This window comes from Gavialis gangeticus, unplaced genomic scaffold, assembly GCF_001723915.1.
Source record: "Gavialis gangeticus isolate Ggan-Ray unplaced genomic scaffold, GavGan_comp1, whole genome shotgun sequence".
Lineage (NCBI taxonomy): Eukaryota > Metazoa > Chordata > Crocodylia > Gavialidae > Gavialis > Gavialis gangeticus.
This window is the reverse complement of record NW_017729025.1, coordinates 85951484-85974047: the sequence shown is the minus strand read 5'-3', so window position 1 is coordinate 85974047 and position 22564 is coordinate 85951484. Positions and strand designations below refer to the sequence as shown.

The following is a 22564-nucleotide window of genomic DNA, read 5'->3' as shown; positions in this document are numbered from 1 at the left end:
ATCTGCTCAGGTCCCTTCCAACCCTAGAAACTATGAAAGACGAAAGCCCCAAGACCTTGAGTAGAAGGGGCGTTGTGGAGCGCTGAGTAGAGGGGGAGAAGAAACATGGGCTGAGGGCCCAGTACACATACAGAACCTGAGTGTTGCCCTGAAAAGGGCCTGAGTGTGCTTAGACCTGATCGGGTAATTGGTCAGCCACTAACCCGGTGAGGGTTATGGGAGAGGCCCAACAGACAGTATGTCTGCCACCCAAGGAATGGACTAGCTAAGCCTATGGCCAAAGGGTGCCTGCTCCAAAATGGAACAAGGCAGCATAAGTTGTCAACGTGAGAAAGAGACCCTGTGAGAGAGGGTGGAGTGAGTGAAGCCTGAGTGAGAGGCGGGTGGTATGACTGTGTGTGTGACTGAGGCCTGATGGCATAGCCTACGCATGTTCCGGCTGTAGGCCAGGGGCACTGTAACATCTGGATACCATCTGCAAGGCTTGGGCCGTGGTGTACGGGAGGTACAGAGCCGCGGACACCCCCAAGTATGGGGGTGCAGTAATGGGCAGCCTCTCGCCTTATTTAACAGCATATTATTATTCCAACAAGGCGTGGTGGGCGAGACAGGCAGGCTGCATGGCCAAGGCAGGTGGGGGGCTGGCTGCGGCTAGCAGGGATGCTCACCTTGCTACATGGGGAATGGCAAAAATCAGCCAGAGGCTTCTTCTCACGTTAGGCGAGTCATTCCTAAAAGCATCATTGTCTCAAGGAGACAAGAATCTCATTACTTGCAGAGCAGGGATGAAAGAGAAGTCAAATCCTCTCTCCCTAGACAACGGGGTCCTAAGGGTAAAGAAGATCATCACAAAGGAGGGTTTATAATTTATGAGCTCATATGACAGATCTATATAATCGAAACTACCTAAACAACCTCAATTGCAAATGAACGAAATTATCTTTTTAGTTATTTTAATGTAAATAAACAGCCTCAGTTTGGCAATAAATAAGGGAAGTCACCAATGCTATATTCTCATTTAGAAAATACGACGGTAACCAAGACTGACACAGATGAACTTATAGGTCACTCCAACACATACAATCAAGAGAGCTTGCAATGCCCTTCCTTCTGCTCTCATTTGATTGACCTATAGCGTATGCCCATATTAGGCAAGCAAAGTAGCTGGCTAAGTATCTCAAATGAATTTATGGTTTTGTTTGGTTTTTTTTTTTAATAATATTTGGGGAAAGGATTGCTGGAGTTCCCTCTTGGCAGCAGCTTCAAATCTCTGCATTGGGAGAGAGCTTTGTGCCTCTTACCTACCTGGTTTCTGTCTCGGATATTCTTCTTTCCTTTTCTTTCTCCTTTTCTTTACTCCCTGTCTTCATTCAGTTGTGTTCTGCAATATTCACTCATGAGGTCTTATCTCATGGGGTAAGAATGATCTCTTAGTTATAAGGTTGTGCGGTGCCTAGTGCAATGGACCCTGGCACATAAGAATTATGCAATATGAACAGCCACTATCCATACCCCTCTGAAAAGGAGACTGGTTACTACAGTAACCCTTGCATAACTGTGGACAATATGGTGAAGTCTAAGCACTAGAATAAACAACACATAGTACCACAGTGCTTCCCATATTCAAGCCACTTCAATTTCATAACACTTGTGAGTTTTTTCAGATGAAAAAATAAGGCACAGAAAGGTCAGATGAATTGTCTAGAATTGGAAGTACTGGAGAAAACTTTGTAACTTTCTTCTATAGGGGCATAAGCTTCATTGACTCTGAATTGTTCTGTGCATCCATTACCTAATATTCAGTGTCAGTTAATAATTCTGTGTGTGAGGAAATACAGCAACATTAATAAAACAATTTTTCTAAACATTTATTTCAGTGCTCGTACAAGGGGTATTTATTTTCTTCGATTTGTTTCACCTGTATACATCATTCTTCCTTTTCTCCTGTCTTATACTCTCATTTATACTTCACTTAAAATGCATGAGTTTATTTTTTTTATTTTAATATATATCAAAATATGTGATTATTCATTTCTAGTCTATTAGCTTCATAAATTGTTTGAAGCTAACATTTCTTCCACCCCTCCATAAATACTGTGGCCTATTCCAAGTAAGTGATGATAAATTACAAATTACAATAGTTTTTTGTCCTTCCTGGAGTGGTCTATGAAGTTCAAGATCATTATGACTCCCCCAGTTAAGTTTTCTGAAGGGGAATAATGCCAAAAAGAATGACTTTATTCCTCTAAAATCTAAGCCATTTAAATGTCCATTGAAGCCAGCAGCTGTGTTCTTGGCAGAGGAAACACAACAGAACTAAAATGCTCATGGTGATTTCCCTCCCCACTGCAATCCATTATATACTGATCCAATTATTGCACAAAAAGCCTTTTTCTTGTAGCACACTCTTCTTTTCACTTCTGTTGCAGTTTTAGTTGAGGAAAACAATGCCAAGGACAGAATGCTTACTACTTTGCAAATATTTCATGAGAAAATGCCATTTACACCCACAGTCTCTCCTCTCTTTCTTTCCCCTGTATCTCCATGCCCCATTGCCCACCCAGCTTTTCTGGGGAAATATATGTTACCATTTTGATATGTTACAGTTTTTAGAATTATAAGCACAAATGAGATGACAGCAAATAGGCCTATTTCTGACAGTGGCAGGAGTGGATGCTTTAGAGGAAGACCATTGAACCAGATATATATATATAATGGGATCTAACCCCTATTCATTACTTTCCCTGGCACCTACCTTTATTAGTTTAGAGATGCCAGAGGAAACAACTTCAACCATTCTGTTCAACAGCTATTAATAAATCTATCATCTATGAATCTGTCTGGTCCCTTTCTGAACCTGACTATTATCTTATCTGTCTCTACCACTTTGTGACAATGAATTCCACAAGTTAATTATGCATTGCATAAAAAGTACTTTCTCATGTTAGTTTAAAATTAACAAGAGCATCCTTCCCCTCCTGCTCCAATACTTTCTCTTAGCTCAGGGGCGGACAATTATTTTGGGCAGAGGGCCGCTTACCGAGTTTTGGCAAGCTGTCGAGGGCTGCATGGGTAGCCCCGCCCCTTGAGAGGTGTCCTGTCCCCTGGTCACCATCTTGTGACTGGAAGTCTCACCCCCTAACTCCTGACTTTTGCCACCAGAAGTCACTCCCTTTGCCCCCAGAACTACTCCTTTCAGCAAGGGATTCTGCCATCTCAGAACCAGAAAAATACCAAATTAGGTTCTAAAATGAAACATCTAAAACATTGTGTAGGTGCATACATATGGTGGGGTGTGTGTGTGGGACCCACCTTATGAACACACACACACACACACCCTCGGGATACCGGTGTGGGCCCCATGCTCCTGCGGTCCAGTGATGTAGCCAGGTAGTCCTGAAGCAGTGTGGGGGCAGGGAGATGGCTGGGGCTGGGGCAGACCTGGGCTGCTGCATCCTGCTACTAGCATCCCCTTGGGTCCTGCTGCCCCTGGCTCCTGTCATCTTTGACAGGCAGCCAGGAACAGATAAATATTTTCTAAATTTTTAGGGGCTCTGAGGGCTGGATTCAGCCTGGGCCGTATTTTGCCCACCCATGTTTTAGTGAGGTGTTCTTTCTAGCACAAATTTGAACAGGAAGGGACAGATATACAGCATGAATGGACCAATGCCTTAGCACATCTGATTAAACTTAAATATTGTTCTTACCTTTTGACTGCACTGTTTTCACTACCATGATAAAAATAAAAGTTTACAAGTTAACTCTTGGGCATTTTATCTGTATGTTTTTTTAAATTTGAAAGGCATTATTAAAAACCAGAATGCAAGACAACGTAACATTCTAACAGCATAAAATTAACCAATAAAAAACACTAATCAATGGAGCTCTAGTTACTTTGCAACAGGCAATACAGGACTTTATCTTGGCATGTTCTGTTCACAGGTGTCCCCCAAGGGGCTGCAAACATACAAGGAGGAAAGCGATCATCCAAAATCTGGTTCTCCCAAACCCAAACAAACACAAAAGTTCATGCATTAAACCCACCCAAAGAGAAGCAAAAGGATGCTTTGGAATAATGGACTGATCAAACTGTATATTATAAATTGCATTTTGTATTTTTCTGCAAAGATACACTGTCTTGAGGGCAAAGACAACTATGCACATTTCCACATAGGCACTCAAGTTTCTAGCAGGCATGATCCTGCACTAATCAGCCTCCACATAGCTGGCAGGCATACTCTACCACTGCTTTTCCAAATTTAAGGAACAGGTTTAAAAAATGGTTAAATTGGATTCTGCACAGTAGCAAAACAAGGCCCATAATCACGAACATCCAGTAATAACAAAATCTTAAACTTGATCCTAATGCTTGTATTTAATAGGTCAAGTTCATCCCTAGTATAATTGAAAGGACCATAAAGCACACATTATCTACAGCCTTAAATACTACAGGTTAAAAAATTATTAATATGGCAGTTTGGGACTAATTTATCCAAGAGAGATGTTACCATTCTATATGGAAATAAGTTGGTGTAGCAAATACACATGGAGGCCAATACAAAAACCTCTCTCTGCAGTGCAGATCTGGGATCTTACTTGCACGCTACCTCTAACCTGGCTGTAGTTCATGTGCAAAACCCACCGATCCAAATCTGGTGACAAATAGGTTGAAACCCAAATATTGTTACAATGCTGTCTGTTAACTTACCCATTCTGCAGTAAGGATGCAGGCCAAACTACCTGAATACTAGTAGTCCTCCAATCTCTTCCTCATGTGCCCAGAAAGACAGACTACTTATCTAACAATTCATTCAGAAACAATTGGCTCTGTTAACTAAGAACCATGGAACATTAGTGAATGATAATAAACCATGGGTGCCTATACATGAGCCAGGAAACTGGTCTGACACACTGATTAATCAAGTCTCCCAGAGCGTGGCAATTTCCATGCTCCATCCAGCCTCCACATCTTGTGTACCTGTGTCCCTGCCTTCAAAATGGTGACAGGGGCATTTTTAACTAAAGCCCATTCAATGAGCGCTAGATAAAGCACTCCCGCTTGCCATTTTGAAGTGCAGGAATGCTGATACATAAAACGCTCTGGGCACTTTAGAATGGCTCCAAGAGCTCTAATTAAAGCATCCATGCCACACGCTTCTGGAGCATGTGTAAAAACGCTCCCTGGGGCATTTTTAAATGCCACACCAGAACAGATGCAGTAGCTTGAGGGTGGCTTTTCAGTATGGCTATCCATACCTAAACTATGTCAGCCTGAGTGATCAGTAGAGGTGCACCGATACATCGGTCCAACATTGGATCAGCTCTGATACAAAGAAAATTTTCTGTATTGGAAATCTTCCCCATGCGGCTGATAATTTGTCCAATAAATGCACACATGCAGCCGCAACACAGCACGTAGGCAGTGAAGAGCAGAGCTGGTGGGATGAAGAGCTGTGTGCATTTGATAAGTCTGGTGTGGCGGGAGGGGGGAAGGGTGTGGGGAGCAGATCAAGACCCCCACAGTGATGCAGGATGTGGGGTTGGGGTTAGGGCTGGGGCTACCCAGCCATAGCCAGGGTGGGCATAGGACAGAGGCACAGCTCTTCAAGGGGACATGGGAAGGGACAGCTCCCACCACTGTGTGCAGCTTGTCTAGTGCTCATCTGGCGGCTCCCACTGCTCACTCAGGAGGGCACGGGGGGGAGAGGTGGAGGGGTGTGTGCCCCCAGATCTATGCAGGGCAGAGAGGGGTGGGCTGGGGCTGGGCTCTTCCCGGCTGGGCAGATCCAGGGGCATGCCCCCCCACCCATGCCCTCCTGGACAAGCAGCGAGAGCCGCCAGACAAGCACTGCACAAGCTGCGTGCAGTGCTGGGAGCCACCCTCCCCTTTCCACACCCCTCACCAACAAATCATGTAGCTATCCTGCATCCGCCCTGGCCCACAGCTACAGCCCACCCCATGCAGATCCAGGGGGCACACACCTCCCCCCTGCCCTCCCGGACGAGCTGCTTGCAGCTCTGTCCCATGCCCCTTCCTACCCTGACTGGGCAGTGCTTGCCCTAGCCCCAGCCCCATTCCTTCCCTCACCACAGGGGCCTTGATCAGTTATCGGTATCAGCCTCAAAAATCTCTATCAGTGCACCCCTAGCAATCAGGCCCTCAATCACCCAGGTTAATGGTGCAGGTTAGACATCATCCGAGTCAGCTATGAGTTAGCAGCAAAATACTATTATAACATATTCACTAATTCAAATGGAAAAAGGAAAGAGGGAAAGAGAGCTAGGTAATGAAGTGGAAGGGGCAGAAAATGAGAAGGAAAAACTGAAACTGAGGACTATAACATGCTCCTTTCTTTTGGAAGCCTGAAGTTAAAAAAAAAAGTATCAGTTCCTTTTGTGTCAAGAAAATTGATGTTGAGAAGAGGAAAAAGGTATTTTATTACTAAGAAACCAGGGGCAACTACTGGCAGATGTTGTCAGATAGCTATTTTGTATCCCTTCTCTGATGTGAAAAGACTACATACATTTTTACAAGAGACACATTATAATACAACTGGCCACACTTCAGGAATTACAGCAACAATGTTGATACCAAGGTGTTTTTTTGAACGGTAGCCACCTCCTGTTACAAGACAACAATATCATCTTTTGGAAAAATCCTGAAGCCTAGAATACCAATAAATCTGTGCTTTGTTATATTTCCTTTTATCCAAATAATTCAAAGGCAGCCAAGTGTCTATCTGTCTGTCTCTTTTTTTATAGTAGCATTTTCAATGGTCCATGCAAAATTAGTTTCTTCCTGTGTTAGATCTACTAAAATATAGACTCAACTGGTCATTCCTACCTTGAAAACCTTCCAGTTTAGACAGACTAAGGGTGGGGAGAAAAGTATATCATCCCCATTTTATGGATGCGTACTGAGGCACAGAGGCTAAGGTCCAGATCCACTGAGATGGTTTGGTATCTAATTCTTATTTATTTTATTTTTTAGATTATATCCTGCCCTATGCAAAAGGCTCAAAGCAGCTTACAATAAAATAAACAAGCAACATCTTGAAACCTGAGCACTCCATCTCCTCCCTTCCCCACAATCACTGCCTCCCTGCCCAAACCCCAAGGCAAGCCAATCCTTCCACTAATCCCAACTACACCTCCCAATCACCACTCACACCCAGTTACAAGCAACATTTTCCTATTATACTCACTGGGAGTTAGAAACCTGGGGTGCCTGCTCTGACACACTGTAATTATTACATATGCAGCATATCCATCATGGGGTACATGAAACTCACTCACTCTTCTGAGAGAAATGATGGCCATCAAAAAGACTAGCCTGAGGACAAGATGGTGTATGGAGAACTGAAGAGGCTCAAAAGGGGGCTGCATGAGCTTTAGAAGGCCCATGCTGGAATAGGTTCCCTAAACACTAGTCAGGTATGAATTAGGTCCCAAAGAAACTTGAATACTGTTGGCTGGGAGAAAAATACGTGTGACTGTATCAGCAGCCAACATATAATATTGCTGCTAGGTAGACCTAGGATGAATTGAAGAAAATGCAAAGTCCTTTAACTTCAGGAAGTAATTCAGGCTCTTTGGTACTGGGGCTTAAATTAGGTCTAGGCAATGTTTGGCAGCCCATATAGGGGGAAAAAAACCTTTTCCTTTTGGCAAAGAAAATTTTTCCCTATAGGTACCTTCCTGCTCTTTACCATGGTTTCCTGAACGTTTAAGGAGCAATTGTTTTCCATTGACATCTGCCAGATGCCCGGTAAACATGGAAAATTATAACAAAGTTATAAATTTTCCATGTGTAGAATCTAATTATTTAAGGGTCTTAAATTTGAATTAATCTTGGATTTGGGTAAACTTGGTGTATATATCACACAATACAGATATATATCACACAAGCTTTTGTGGACTGAAGCTCACTTCACCAGAAGCTGTGAAAGGGTGTGCCTATCCCACCCTGCCACTTAACCCCCATGCTACCAGCACCACCTCCATTACCTACATGCCTTACATCTGCATCCCCACTCCCTGTGCCTGCACCCCCTAGTGCCTGCCTCCCTCAGCACTTGTTCCCCTGGAAGCATGCCCCCTGTGCCCGTGTTCCCTGGCACCAACCCCCACACCAATTCTGCCCCCTTTTTGCCTGTGCCCTCCTGGTGCTTGGTCCCCACCCTGGCTCCTGATAAGTGGTAGAAGTGGGGTGCAGGAAGAGGTGGGGAGCAGAGAGAGGCTGCAGGGTGCAGCTGGGGGAGGGAGGGCAGGAACTGTGGCTCTGATTCCAACCCCAGGCTTGGGGTCAGAGTTGGAGCCACAGCCGCTGCACTCCCTCCAACTTGTAGTCATATCTAAGATGAGGGGATTTCCCCCCTCCCTCATGCTGAATGGGGGTGGGGGGAAACCCTTGTCTTGGATTCAAATAAATATAATACAACTTCTTTGGTTAGTTTATAAGGTGTAAATCTACCCTGCCTTCTACTTTATTTCAGACTAACACTGCTAACTATGTCTCTCCATCTATTTTTAATTGCTCCAGGCATCTTGCTATAGAAATGGTTGCCCAAAAAAGGCCTTCCATATCCATAGGACTGCCAAAGAGAAACTACTTCTTATCCCCTGAATGTCTTCAGCTTTACATTCCTTTAAAATAAGAGACAATTATTCTAAACAGTGGCTTGGCATTTGAACTCCACTGTTGTCTACTGTGCAAGAACAGACATCTGCATTTACAACTGTTGTTAAGTGTTTCTTCTTGACACATTAAACTAAGATGCAGTCGAGGAAACAAGTCAATTAATCCTCATTGTTAAGAGCTATCGAAAAAGTAAAAGGACTTCAATGTACTGTTCTTTCTGCTGATATAGACATTAATCACAATATAAATAAAGAACAATTTAAATGTTTACTTATAAGATATGTTTTGGATCTTAAAACACCTACCTATCGCTTAAACAATGAGTATTACGCAACAAGGCTGAACTTGCCATGCCTCATGTATTCAGTAATATCAGTAAGTATAGAAGCAATATGAGCATTTATACATAATGCCTGTCAGACAAGACTCCTTTACAAGGTTCTCAGAAAATAAACAATATGATATTGCTAAATATGTTTGAAGGCATTTTTTCATTACAGCAAAGGTAAAGTATATCACCAGTCCTTATTAAGTGATGAACCTATAATTACATGATGATCAACAATTGCTGAATTCCTAGTGTTATCTGCTGTGGAATAAAACAGGAATCTTTTCTGGAAGAGTGCAGGTGAGCCTGTGTTTTTCACAGACTTCACTTCACTCTAATATTTTTATACCAGCTGGCTCATTCTTACTCCAATAGCCAAATCTGGAATACAGTGCATTAATTCAAGACTCATGCTGAGATGATCCACATGGGCTGAGAAAGAACAGGCAGTAGCTGTTCCCTTTGCTACACTTGCCTGTGCTGGGAATGGTTTTGGATGGTAGATCTACATAGTCTACATGAAGTGTACAACCACATTAGTTCTGCAGCTATCCAGGCTTACTATGCCCACAGAAAAGAGAGAACAGGGATTGTCTTGCACATGAAATATCAAATACTGTTTACAGGAGAAGAAATTCAGCCTAGTAAATAGAATGGGGCAGAGAGAGGAGTCTTCAAACTTTTTTTTATAGTGTGGACACATCTTAGGAAGAGTTCCACAATACCTGCTGCCCTTTTAGAACTGCAGAATAGCAGTTACAACCATTGTTCAAGTGTAAGATCAGGAAAGCACACATTCACTTTTTGTCTCAAGTGTTTATTACATTTTTTGGAAAAGAAAATATTTCCTTTCCCTCTTCATTACATCTTCTCTGCTGTCTCTTATGTTTGTCTTGCCAATTCTACTTCCTCACATGAGTGTCCCTGTTATCTGATCCTTCTCTATTTCTGCTTTCCTGACAGTTGGTTCCCTTCTCCTTAGGTGCGTGGCCCAGCCGCACAATCCTCTTGCCCCTAATTTCTCCAAGATCTAGCATATGGCTTTCTCCTTTCTTTCCCCTATTGGTGGCTGGTAGTTCCAGTCCATCACACTAACAGCTCTTCCCCAAAAATATTTCTTCATTACTGTCCTCCTTTCACACAGCAAAAACCCTTAGTAAAAATAAAACAAGCCAGACACTCTCAATGCTTTTTTTTTTTTTTTTTGCAAAGAGGCTGCACACCTGTAAGAGCAGCTGGAAACCTGAACTCAGTCTGAAGTCAATGATAATTGCAGGTGCTCAGTGCCTTTGAAAAAAATCAAATCCAATGTGTCTTCAGAACCAGAACTAGAAGTCACCTTTGAAAATTCTGACCTTCAACCCATCTGGAAAATGAGCGCAACACTGTCATATCTCTGAGGAATTTTGTGAAGCTTGCTCATTGTAAAGTACTTTGATAGCTTCAGAAAGGAAAGGCAAAGCACTACTATCCAACCCACAAATTAATCTTTTAAACTATAGCTTGGTGGACATTATGGTTTAGCATTTCCCAATACGGGAAGGGAAAAAAAACTGTGGTTCCTATCCTTCCCTTCTGCTGCTGCACTAAAAAAATTGTTATGAATTATATAGTTACAATAAGTAACTATTTATTTAACTGGAGCTAACCACCCTCTACTAACTTTAGCTACTAGGTTATCTTAGCTAAATTAATGATGTCAGAGATCATGACACCAAATGTTTTTCTTTCTGTATCTAAAACGTATGGAGGAAGAGGGCATTCTTCCTTTTTAATTTAGAATGGCAATTCTGAGCAACCTTACCTTCCTTTGGAGAGATACTATGTGGTTTGTGGTCTTGCATTTAGAGCACTGTGCATATCTCAGGAAAGCTGGAATCTATTCTCAGTTCCGTCACCATTTGAATAGCACCTCGAAATACATAGCAAATACACAGACTGGTGCCATCAGATCTTTTGAAAAGTGCTGAGAGGTGTTAGGAAAAAAAACAACTAACCTAAACAGATAAATGCAGGCTCAGGCTTGTTCTTTCTGAACCACCCCCCATTTCCACTGTTAGACCTCTCTGCAAGGAAGCAAGCATTTTAATATATAAATTAGCTTTTGAAACCAAGTGCCACTCAATTCACGAGTTATGGAGGGATGCCTCAAGTTTGATAAGAGGTGCCTCAAGAACAAGAAGGTTGAGAACCACTGGAACAGACAAATGTACACTGGTAGCAACTTCAACACGGGAGGAATGGAGCTGCTGCTGCTCAGGACTGTCACACAAGTGTCGCAAAACGGCCCCAACTTACACTCTGCTTCCTCCGAAGTCAAAGGTAGGGTGACTGAGCTCACTTGTATCACAAAGCAGTTGCAGTGTAACAGTTGCTGCACACTCCTGAGCAGCAGCTTCCTCTCCCCTTCTGAAGCCACTGCAAAAGTATATGCTTGTCTGTAACCAGAGAGTGTTGTGTTAAACAATAAAAACTATGTAATAACCATGTTTGTCCTACATTCCTAAAAGGTACCCAAACTTCCAGCTGGGGTAAGACTTCTTTAAAAATGAATATGGTGCCTTTGTTTGCAAATTTCTCCTTCTTTTGGTTGTTGCGACAGAGAACACATGATCTTCCATAGAATAATACAGTTGCATTTTCTTATATCTTTCGTCCAAACATCTAAAAGCACCTTGACTATAAACTTTACTTAAATCTCACAAAACCACCAGAGAAGCAGTTAAGGAAAAATATATAAGGACTACTATGAAGTGTATGTAACACCTTGAAAGCACAATGCAATAACAAAAGATGTGCAAAACACCTTATTCAATGAAAACTGCGAGAAGTTTGTAGAGGAAGAGTAGGAATTTACCCTAGTCATAGGAATTAAAAGTCATAATCCCCTGTCATAGGAGGTATAACGATTACAAGCTGTTAGGAAAATGATACTCGGACTGCACCTCCAAAGCCATGAGTGTCTCTTCAAGTTATCATCTGCAGCTCTTCACAGATAGCGTTATAAGAGTTACTGCATGTATTAGGTATTACTTTCCTACAGCCACAAACAACACAACACAACACAACACATTCAACTACATGCCATTGTTTTTCCTTTTGAAGTGTTTGCTACGATACACCAAGGGACTGTTGTGGCTCTTTGGCTATCTCCAATTGCTCATGTAACTTCGTGACCAAGTCAGAACTCAGAGTCCCTATAGCAGGACCTCGTTTTTATACTTTATCCAGAGAACACAAAAAGAGGACTTACAGGACACTGCTTACTAAGAGACAACATTCTAGAGAATTAAGCCTGAAGGTAGAGTTTTCTCATCTGCTTTTCAGTATTCAGCCAACTAACCAAGTACCTGAGATAATAGTTGGCACCACACAACTTCGCTGTAAGGAAATACAGTAATGACAGGCAAACTCATGAAAGAAAGCCATACTGTATGGCAGTGTTACTTAACTCCTTTGGTAACTGATGATATCACTACAATAAGGAAGCTGTTTGAAACTGAATCTCTATGTCAGTGGTTCTCAACCTTTTTAGACTTGTGGCAACCTTGGAAAATGTCATCTCTTATTTTTCACCCATTCCCTACTACAGAAAAACAAGAGAGCAGTGTTCCTGTTGGAAAGAAATCAGAAAGACTGCAACAGGTCAGAATATTTTAACACTACAGGTTCCTATTTGAAATCGTTGGGCTTATTGTGTCAATCATGTCTGCACACCTAACAGTACTAACATTGTGTGGCGCACAGATGCACCTTTAAGGAATCTCAGGGCACCCCAGGGTGCCCCTCTATGTTCTCAGTGGTTGACTACTGATCTAAAACCTGGAATTAAATACAATACATCTCATTGAAAAATGTTAAGCATCTGACAAATGCCCAAAAAGCAAAGCAATATTACATTTCTCCCACAGCCCTCCAATAAATTACGTATGTACCTTATTAATCCTAGAACCATCATGGTAAAGAGAATCACTTATTGTTCCAAATCTCTCAGAGCACCAATTATCTTTAAACCCTTCCAACTGAATCTGATGTTTTTCCATTAAAAGACAGACATGCCATTAGAACAATGCAGTTTAGAATAACATAAAAGGTACACAGGGCAGTATACAATATCTATTTACATTTAGTATCAGGGATATTCAGCCATTACACAATGGCAGTTTAGAGCATTTTAAGTTCTTCTTCAATTCTAATATTTTCTTAATAGAAGAAACAGTATTTTGTTGCCCCAGCCAATATTGAAATTTCCATATGGCAAACTTTGTTCATTGCCTATCCTGTCTGGAGTGAAGTTCATATAGTTTTATTTATCAATGTCTTATACTAAAAATATGTTGCTCAGAAAGCCAACCACACTGACAACAATCAAAGAACCATTGGTTTTAGTGTACTGTTATAAAGATACGAGATTGAAAAGAAGTCATTGTGCATGGTGCCACACAAAATTTAATCACTAGAGAATGTCAGTTTAGAGAAAAAACAAATAATAATATGTATTTACCAGTGAAACATTTATCATCTAATAAGAATCTTTAAAGTAGAAGCAAAGTTCACTTAACACCCAGATTTTTAGGGACATGAGCAGAGGGCAGAAGCTATTGTTCACTGCTTCTACATTGCTTCAGCTACCAAAATAAAAATGCCCCCAGCATCCTCCTCTTTCCCCACCCGACTATGCCAAGCAGAAACTAGCACTGTGGAAAATGTGACTCATTGTCTTTGTACTTTCCAAGCCTTTAACTTCAACACTGGCTCCAAGAATAAAACTGAGTACTGTGAACATCGCTGCTAGTATTACAGGAACTATATTGCCCTCCACTACAGAAAAGATGTGGACAAGTTGGAGAGTCCAGCAAAGAGCAACAAAAATGGTTTGGGGGCTGCAGCACATGACTTATGAGGAGAGGCTGAGGGAGCTGGGTTTCTTCAGTTTAGAGAAGAGAAGACTGGAGAGGGGATTTGATAGCAGCTTTTGACTACCTGAAAGGTCGTTCCAAAAGAAATGGAGCTAGACTCAGTGATGACCAGGGATCCAGGTTTTCTGTTTCCCACAGAAAAACGGAGAAATCCGCAGATTCTCCGCTTTTGCAAAGAGCTCTTGCAGGCTGGCACAGCTCCAGCCTGCAAGAGCCGATTGCAGAAAGGGCAGGAAACACCCAGCCCTAGCCAGAGGAAGAGAGAGAGGGGAGGAGGGCAGGGTCTGAGCCTCTGAGGTAGCCAAGGCTGGGCTCAGGCTCACGCTAGCTTTTTGCCCCTGGAGTGTGGAGGTAAGTGGGGCTGTCGGGCAGGGCTGGGGAAGATAGTTGGGGGCTGACGGAACAGGAGGTGCTGCTGACCCCAGGCCACACACAGCAGCTGGGAGCAGGACCGGGGGGGAAGGCAGGGGTGCCCCTCTGCAGGGGGCTTTGCGGGCAAGCAATGCGGGGTGCAGTGTGCCATGGGCGGGCTGAACACATGCTGCCTGGCTGCCTGCCCAGGAGGAGGGGAAGAGGGAGGCTGGCATGCAGCTGGAGCACAACTCTGTGGCCGGCTCTGCAGCCATGGCGAGGGATGGGGATGCAGGCTCACGCAGCTGCCGCTGTCGCTTACCTGGAGGGCCATGACGGTGGTGATGGCCGCTGCCAACAAAACCTCCCACTGCCACTGCAGAGCTGTGTGGCCAGTGGCGCGGGACAGTGGTGGGGATGGGAATGGCTGCATGCCGCCCGGCCACCACCACCCTGCGCCATGCCATTCCCACTGGCTGCACAGCTCTGGGCACAGCTCCACAGCAGCAGCGGGAGGTTTTGTAGGCAGTGGCAGTCACCGCTGGCACAGGCGGCCCCACGGGTAAGCAGCAGCGGCCAATGACTGCCGCTGCATACAAAACCTCCTGCTGCCACCACGGAGCTGTGCTCGGAGCTGTGCAGCCAGCAGCAGCGGCACAACGCAGCACGGGGTGGTGGTGGGAATAACTGCGTGCCACCTGGCCACCACCACAATGCCACTGCCACCTGGTGGCTGATTGCACAGCTCCAGGCATGGTTCCGCAGCAGCAGTGGGAAGTTTTGTGGGCAGCAGCCATCACCGCTGTCACAGCCCTCCAGGAAAGTGGAGGTGGCTGCCACGTACAAGCCCCTGTCCCCATGCCCCCATCCCTCGCTGCAGCTGCAGAGTCGGCCATGGAGCTGTGCTCCAGACGCATGACAGCCTCCCTCTCCTCCTCCCCTGGGCAGGTGGCCAGGCAACATGTGTGCAGCCTGCACAAGGCGGGCACCACCACACTGCGCTCTGCATCACTTGCCCACAAAGCCCCCCAACAGAGGGGCACCCTTGCCCTCACCTCCTGGCCCTGCTCCCAGCTGTGGTGTGCTGCCTGGAGCTGGCAGCACCCCCACTCCCTCAGCCCCCAACCATTTACCCCAACCCTGCCTCACAGCCCCCAAGCTCCACTTACCTCTAGGATCCAGGGGCAAAGGGCATGGCTCTGCGTGGCAGCGCTTGCCCGCAAAGCCCCTGCAGCCTGCATACAGCCACCGCCACCCCACACCACCGCGGAGCCGTGCAGCTGGTTGTGGGGCATGCCGTTGCATGTCAGCCCCCTATTCCACTCCCCGGCTGGGCGGCACGTATGTAGCCCGCACATGGTTGTTGCCACTGCACTGCTGCTACCACAACCGCACCCTGTGCCACTTGCCCACAAAGCTGTGCAGGTGGCTGTGGAATGGTAGCACAGGGTACAGTGGCAACCTCCATGTGTGAACCTCCTGTCAGGCTGGCCGGCATGTGTGTGCCCCACAGAGTGGCATCCCTGCCCTCACCCCCAGCCCTGCTCCTGGGAGTGGGCACAGGGGCACACTCCCCGACTTTTTGATCTACCCCCCAGCACCTTGCCTTTCCCCTGCCCTGCCCCGCCGCTTCCCCCCACACACACACACCTGCTGGGGTGGGTGTCAGCGTCTGTGTGTCTGTGGGGCTGTTGTAAGAGCATCCAGAGCGCTGTTGAGACTGTGGGGGGGGCGGAAGTGTGGGGCACCAGCAGTGCTGAGGGGGGGCTATGGGGGGCCTTTAGTTTTTATCACAGATTTTGGGTTTTTAAAATCAGAGAATTTGCAATTTTTAATCAGAGAAAACCAGGATCCCTGAACAAGGAGCAATGGTCTCAAGCTGCAGCAAGGTAGGTTTAGGTTGGATATTAGGAAAATTCTTCTCACTAGGAGGGTAGTAAAGCACTGGAACAGGTTACCGGGAGAGGTGGTGGAATCTCCATCCTTGGAGGTTTTTAAGGCCTAGCTTAATAAAGCCCTGACTGGAATGATTTAATCAGGAATGGTCCTGTTTTGAGCAGGGGGTTGAATTATATGACCTCCTGAGGTCCCTTTCAACCCTAATTTTCTATGATTCTTTCATGCTTATTCAGCTCTCAGTGACACCTGTGCAAGTTTACCATAGGCAATGGAATTGCATAAATGTATTGATTAGGATTTAATAAACCAATGTATTGATGATTGACGAAATGGATTTATCCGACTTATCTAAGGAGCAAAGAGCAATAAATTCTTTTCTTAGTCACTTTTACCAACGGATATAACTGAATGCACATAGGGAGATTCCTGAAGCAAGTAGGGCCTGTTTTTTTCTTTATGTATTTATTTTATATTTTGCTAGTACGCTTAAGAATTGTTGGCTTACTGAATAAAGAAAGTGTATCTTATTATATTTTTGCCACAATACCTTTATTACCTCTTTATTTAACCAAGCAAATTTTGAAATATCAGACTAGAAGGAGCACTAGTCAGTAATAAAAGTTTTCCAATTCTTTAATTTAAAATGCAAACTATTCACAATTGCAGGGGAAGGTCTGTTTTGAAGTCCAATGCTGCCATTTAAAAATGTCATTATTTCTCTGTTTATCATTAGTGTAGAAACATCTACTTTGATTCTGTGGACTAAGCCAGAGAATGTACTTAGAACATCATCATTCCCTTACCCCTGTATCTCAACCCAAATTATTTTTCATTTTTAAGTGGGATCCTCATGGTTCCATCTTAGATGATCAATTTCAATGCTCATCACACAAAGCTGATAGACAATCAAAGTACTGTCTATCAATTACTACAAAGAGCAATAGAGCACTTATATTTTAAATGAAAGACAGTGACAAAGGCATAAGTGGAATACAGTATTGAAGCACAATAAACAGACTATGAAAATCAAAGTGCAGAAATCTTCCCCGCTCTTACATCCCCACACTTCTCAACAGGCACAAAAATAAAAGACCAAACAGGACTTGCCAGTGATCACACAAACACAAAGAGCCGAAAGAACATTACTCACCACTTCCTGAGATGCATATTTAGGATCTTCAGGATCAACTGACCAATAGCAGTAATCAAAACTAAATGCCACAATCTTCTCCCTTGAATCCCATGGGCCATCAAGCCTATTGTCCACCTGGAGGGAGCAAGAAAAGGACATAAACACACTATTTTAAGATTTATGAAAGAGCAATAATTTTAAAAATAAACTAAATTTGTCCAGGATATGTTCTTCCCCTCTCCCAAAACAAGAATTCATGGCTTCAAGTTCATCCTGTTTATTCGTTTTTCTGCACAAGAGTCAAAAAGAAAAATTATGGATGAATCAATCACAAAGCTGCTGGGACCAAACTTTCACAAAACCATTCTTGTTCCAACTCATGAAATTTAAAAAAGTGCAGTTAAGAGTTTTCTATGCAAACTTTTCAAGCCCTTTGCAGACATTACTGAATTATTTTTCACAGCATATATGCTAAATGTGAAAGCCTTATCCTTTTGTAGATGGAAAAAGTGACAGACAGAGAGAGATGTTAAATAACTTGCTCCAAGTCACAACAAACATATGGTGGAGCCAGAACTACAGTCCCCACTTTCACACTCCCACCTTTAAACATAAGTCTGTCCTCTCCACTTTCTCTTTCTGTATTAACAGTTTGCTGTTCACTTCCTTCAATGGGATACAAAGTTAAAAATGGCAAGGGCAAATGCTGCATTTTATTTAGTCATTAATCACAACCTAATCCTCCTGACATAATGTTTTATGTTGAAGTTAATTCTCCTTACTACTACCTGCTTTACAAATGCCATGTCTTCTTTACAATGTTAATCTGAATGATCAGTACCTGTGTCTGAGAATCCAGGTAAGACAATCCTGTGTGTGAGTCACTGTGTGGCAAAACCAGATGCAGCCACTGAGCCATTCTGGTGCCCCCCCCCCCCCAAGGGAATTATGGAAGAACTTGTCTGTTCTTCTGGGTACAGATGAGGAATCTTGGGAAGGTACCAGAGGACTATCAGCATTCAATTGCTTTAGCCTGCATCCTCACTGCAAAGTGGGCAGATTACCAGCCCAAATAAATCTGTACAGCTTTAGTGAAAATAGGCATCAAGTTTCCCAGGGTCACTTTATAAATTTATACAATCTATAAAAGTAAAAATGTGCATGTATATTTTTAGGATATGAACAGTTTTAGCTTTAATTATTAATTCCAATAATTAATGGCATATATTATTTTTTTCCATCTAGGGAATGGTGTAATCCATTTTTCAATTTTTAATCTACTTTTAACATACTTTTTTCTTCCTAGAGCTGAAGCAGTCAATATACTGAAGTTAGGAGAAGCTGTTTAAAGCATTTAGCAATTTTTGACATGAGACCAGGGATCATGCTCTTTAAATATGGACTGCAGGACCATGATCAATATTCATAATCTTAAACTCTTTAGGGGAAGTCTTTAACTTTTCAATGACCCTGTGAAGTGACATGTTTGCTTGTATCTCTGTCCATATATTAATATTCATTATCAGAAAGGGAGAATCAAGTAGTTGAGGAAATCAAATACATCCTGCTACAGAAATAACTCCTTGATTCCTTGGAGAAGGCTAAATGTGTTTACATGAGACTCATAAGCAAAGTGCTTCCCCAAGGAAATGCCCCTTCCTATTCCTTTGATCAAGGAAGGGAACTGAGAGTCATCAGTGTAGACAGAAATAGCAGAGTACCTATGTAACACAAATATTAACAATAACATGGGTAACCTCAACATCTGCAGTAACTTCACAAAAGGAAAAAAGTTAAATTCACTGTTAATTATCACATTAACAAGCCACTGATTTTTCTACAGTTTTCAAGAATAGTTGTTAATAGTTACCTACCTTAAATTCTCTTGATGAAATGTAATACACATGCTACGTATTATAATAAATTGTGAAGACTACTACAGAAACAGTTTACAGAAGCCCATCTAAGGAGGCTGTTTGCTAACAGTAGTATCACTACTGTGAAAGTATTAATGTACATTTATCCTTAAAAGTAAAAAGGACCTTATGTGTGGAAAAGGTCATATGATTCCAAATTAGTCATGCAGAATTTAGTGACAACTGATGCTTCCTTTGGCTAGCATTAAAATTTTAAGTAGCCTATTATTAGATAATCCCAAAGGATTACCTCCAATAACAAGGTTTGTACTATGCTATCATTTGGAGCCATTTTTATGCTGTAACCAAGAGAGGCTCTCTCCACTGCACTTTCCAGCAGGGACAAACAGGGCAACTGAGAGCCTTCACCAACCATCAAAGCAAGACAAAATTAATTCTCCCCATCAGCAAATGCAGTTCTTGTAGGAACTCTTATGTCTCCAAATAGACCTATCTGATATTTCATCTAGCAGAACCGTCCACTGCTTTGTTTCTAAAGACCATGAAATAAACAGTGTTCCTTTTCAAAAGTTCACAGTCTTAACTAGATCCAGCTACACCCAGTTACTTCAGCCACATATCTGAAGCTTAAAGATGGAAGAAGGGATTCTCAGCTCAGTCTGATCACACAGACTAAAATAACTGCTGAGATTTAAGCCTCAAGTCCCTGTAACATTACCCTTGTGGCCAGTGCTTTCTCTAAGCAGACAATGGGGATAGAGGATATTACAGCTGAAGGCCAAAGAGACATCCAACAGCCCATCACATTCCTGAGAAGTGTAGGAAGGAAGCTCTCATTTTTCACAAACAGTTCAGAACATGTTGAATACCAGATTTGGAAAAAAGTCTTTTTAGGTTATTCCCATTTGGGTACTCAAAATTGCTGGTCACTTGGAAATTTTGGTTTAGTGGCTTAATCTGAACTACTGAAGTATTTAGCTTGCATGCCAAATACTTTCTAGTCCATAGCCAGCTTTCTTAAATATTTGATTTTTTTTTCATATCATCACATATTCTATGCCAGGGTTTGTTTACTTGGACCACTATGACTGTGGGCTCTGAGCTTTATGGCCTTTTCTACTTTTTCTCCTAACAAAAACAGGTTAGTATACTTCTCTAAATCATCCTAGGAGCAAAGCATGAGCTGTTAACTTCTACAGCCTATTAGAGCATTTGCAGATGCAAAATGTTTATCTAGTTTACCTGTGTTCTAGGTTTATTCCAGAGGGACCTCTTTGTTAAAGGTCTACACCTACATTACACCCTTCAGATCTGTTTTGAAGATGGGATTATAATAAAATATTTTAATATCTTTGAAGCATATAAATATCAGGAAAAACTCAGTGAAATGCAAAAAGTTTTGCTCAACTCAAAAACAATGGTCTGTGCAAAATAATCATTTTTGTAACCTTACTGAAACTTAACAATTACTTCAGTCTGTTCATGTACTTTACTTGCTTTATACAAAAACAAGTACATATACTCTATTAAAAAGTATCTCTTCATATGGGCATGACCCATAGAACAAGAAGTTCATAAAGACACCAGTAGGTCTACTGTTGGAGTAAACTGTAGACTACTCCCAGTAGCTCAACGTACCCAAGTCCTAAGCCTCTGTGTCTTAGTTTTAGTAGGCCAGGAAATCCTAACCTGAAGTTTTTAGAAGGGAGATGAGAAACTGGTGTAACAGCTGCTGCTGGATTTCCAGCAGGACTCAGGATCCCTGCAAAGGCAGAGCATGAAAGTTTGCAGAAAGTTGCAGGAAGTTGTTGCTTGCAAGAGCATATGCATGTTTGTGATTGGCTCCTGAGGCAGGAGAGGGGAGGGAACTCAGCCAGGCTTAGAGAAGGGAAGGAGCCCAGGTACCACAGTGCTTGAGGAAGGACTACTCTGCAGCCTGCTTGTGAAGTAAACCTGCCCTTAGTGATAGGGAGAAGATAACCCAGTATCCTTTTTCCCTGTGAGGTAGAGGGACCCGTCTGTGGTAAGAGATCACAGACAGCTAGAGCAGAGGACAGCTTCTTTTTCCCACGCAGGCTGTAGCAGAGAGCAGGACTATCTGAAGCAGCAGCACCAGCCATGATTATTGTGTTGGGGTGTGAAGGAGAGCTGATGTTTGTGTTAACCCTGTGTGCTCCTGCTGAAATTCACTGGAGTCTCAAGGTTTAAGCTGGGGAGTTGTACTGAGGGTGTCCTTTGATTAAATTTGTATGGAGTGATTTAGTTCATTAATACCTGCCTTTGACGATTAGATTATTGATGTCCTGTTCTGCTATTAACCTCATTCCTATGTTGACTGTTTTGTAAATAATAAACTGTGTAAATAGTTAGCTTGTATGTACTCCAGTGTGTGGGGAAACCACAAGAAAGCACTCCATGGAGAGGTGGCCTCAGCCTTAGAGGCTGGGAGGTTGACTGAGACTGTTTGACACCTGAGGAACCTGAATCCGGACGTGGCTGCAGGTAGCACCGTGGCTAGGTGGTTATTGTAACATTTATAACTTTTATAACTTGTCTATCTTTTGCTAATTTGAATTTTAGAGACAATGTTCTGAACATCTGAAAAAATAATACTTTAGCAGCAGACCCAAACTTGCAAACTGGAAACACATAGGAAGGATAAAGCTGAACTCCTAAATAAGTTCTTTGCATCTGTATTTCTGAGCACGGATAAAGTCATATCTCCCAAAGGGACCAAAGACAGGCACAAGAGGGACTCCAATCCACCAACAGTTAGCTCTGACTTAGTGAAGGAGCATTTGGAGGGGCTGGATGTGTTTAAGTCAGCAGGCCCAGATGATCTTCATCCAAGGGTGCTGAAGGAATTGGCCAGTGTCATAGCAGTTGTTAGCACTGGTGCAGTTGTTTGAGCACTCATGGCACTCAGGATGGGCCCCAAAGGACTGGAAAAGGGCCCGTGTGGTCTCTATTTTCAAGAAGAGGAGAAAGGATGATCCGGGTAACTATAGGCCGGTTAGTCTCACCTCTCTCCTTGGGCAAACCTTTGAAAAAATTATTAAGGATCACATTTGTGGGAGTCCAGTAGAAAAATAATGCTGAAAGGCAACCAGCATGGCTTCACAGCAGGTAGATCCTACCTGCCTAACCTTGTTTCTTTTTATGACCAGGTCACAAATTGCTTAGATACAGGAGTTGAGGAAGATGTCATATACTTGGATTTTAAAAAGGTCTTTGATACAGTGTCGCATCCCATTCTTACAAATAAATTAAGCAGTTGTTACGCAGATGATTACATGGTCAGGTGGGTGGAGAACTGGTTTATGGGACACATCCAGAGGGTGGTGGTGGATGAGTCATTTTCGACCTGGAAAAATGCGGGCAGTGGGGTTTCCCAAGGTTCAGCCCTTGGACCAATAC

At 43.0% G+C, this 22564-nt stretch overlaps 1 protein-coding gene across 1 annotated transcript in view; it reads right to left on the bottom strand.

Annotated features, from left to right (window-relative positions):
• The window catches only part of STARD9 (StAR related lipid transfer domain containing 9), a 259017-nt gene that overhangs the window by 191878 nt on the left and 44575 nt on the right, over window positions 1-22564 (bottom strand). Inside the window, exon 3 of the mRNA XM_019519085.1 lies at window positions 17289-17405. Within this exon, the coding sequence (XP_019374630.1) occupies window positions 17289-17405 (117 nt within the window). The remainder of the gene's footprint in view (window positions 1-17288; window positions 17406-22564) is intronic.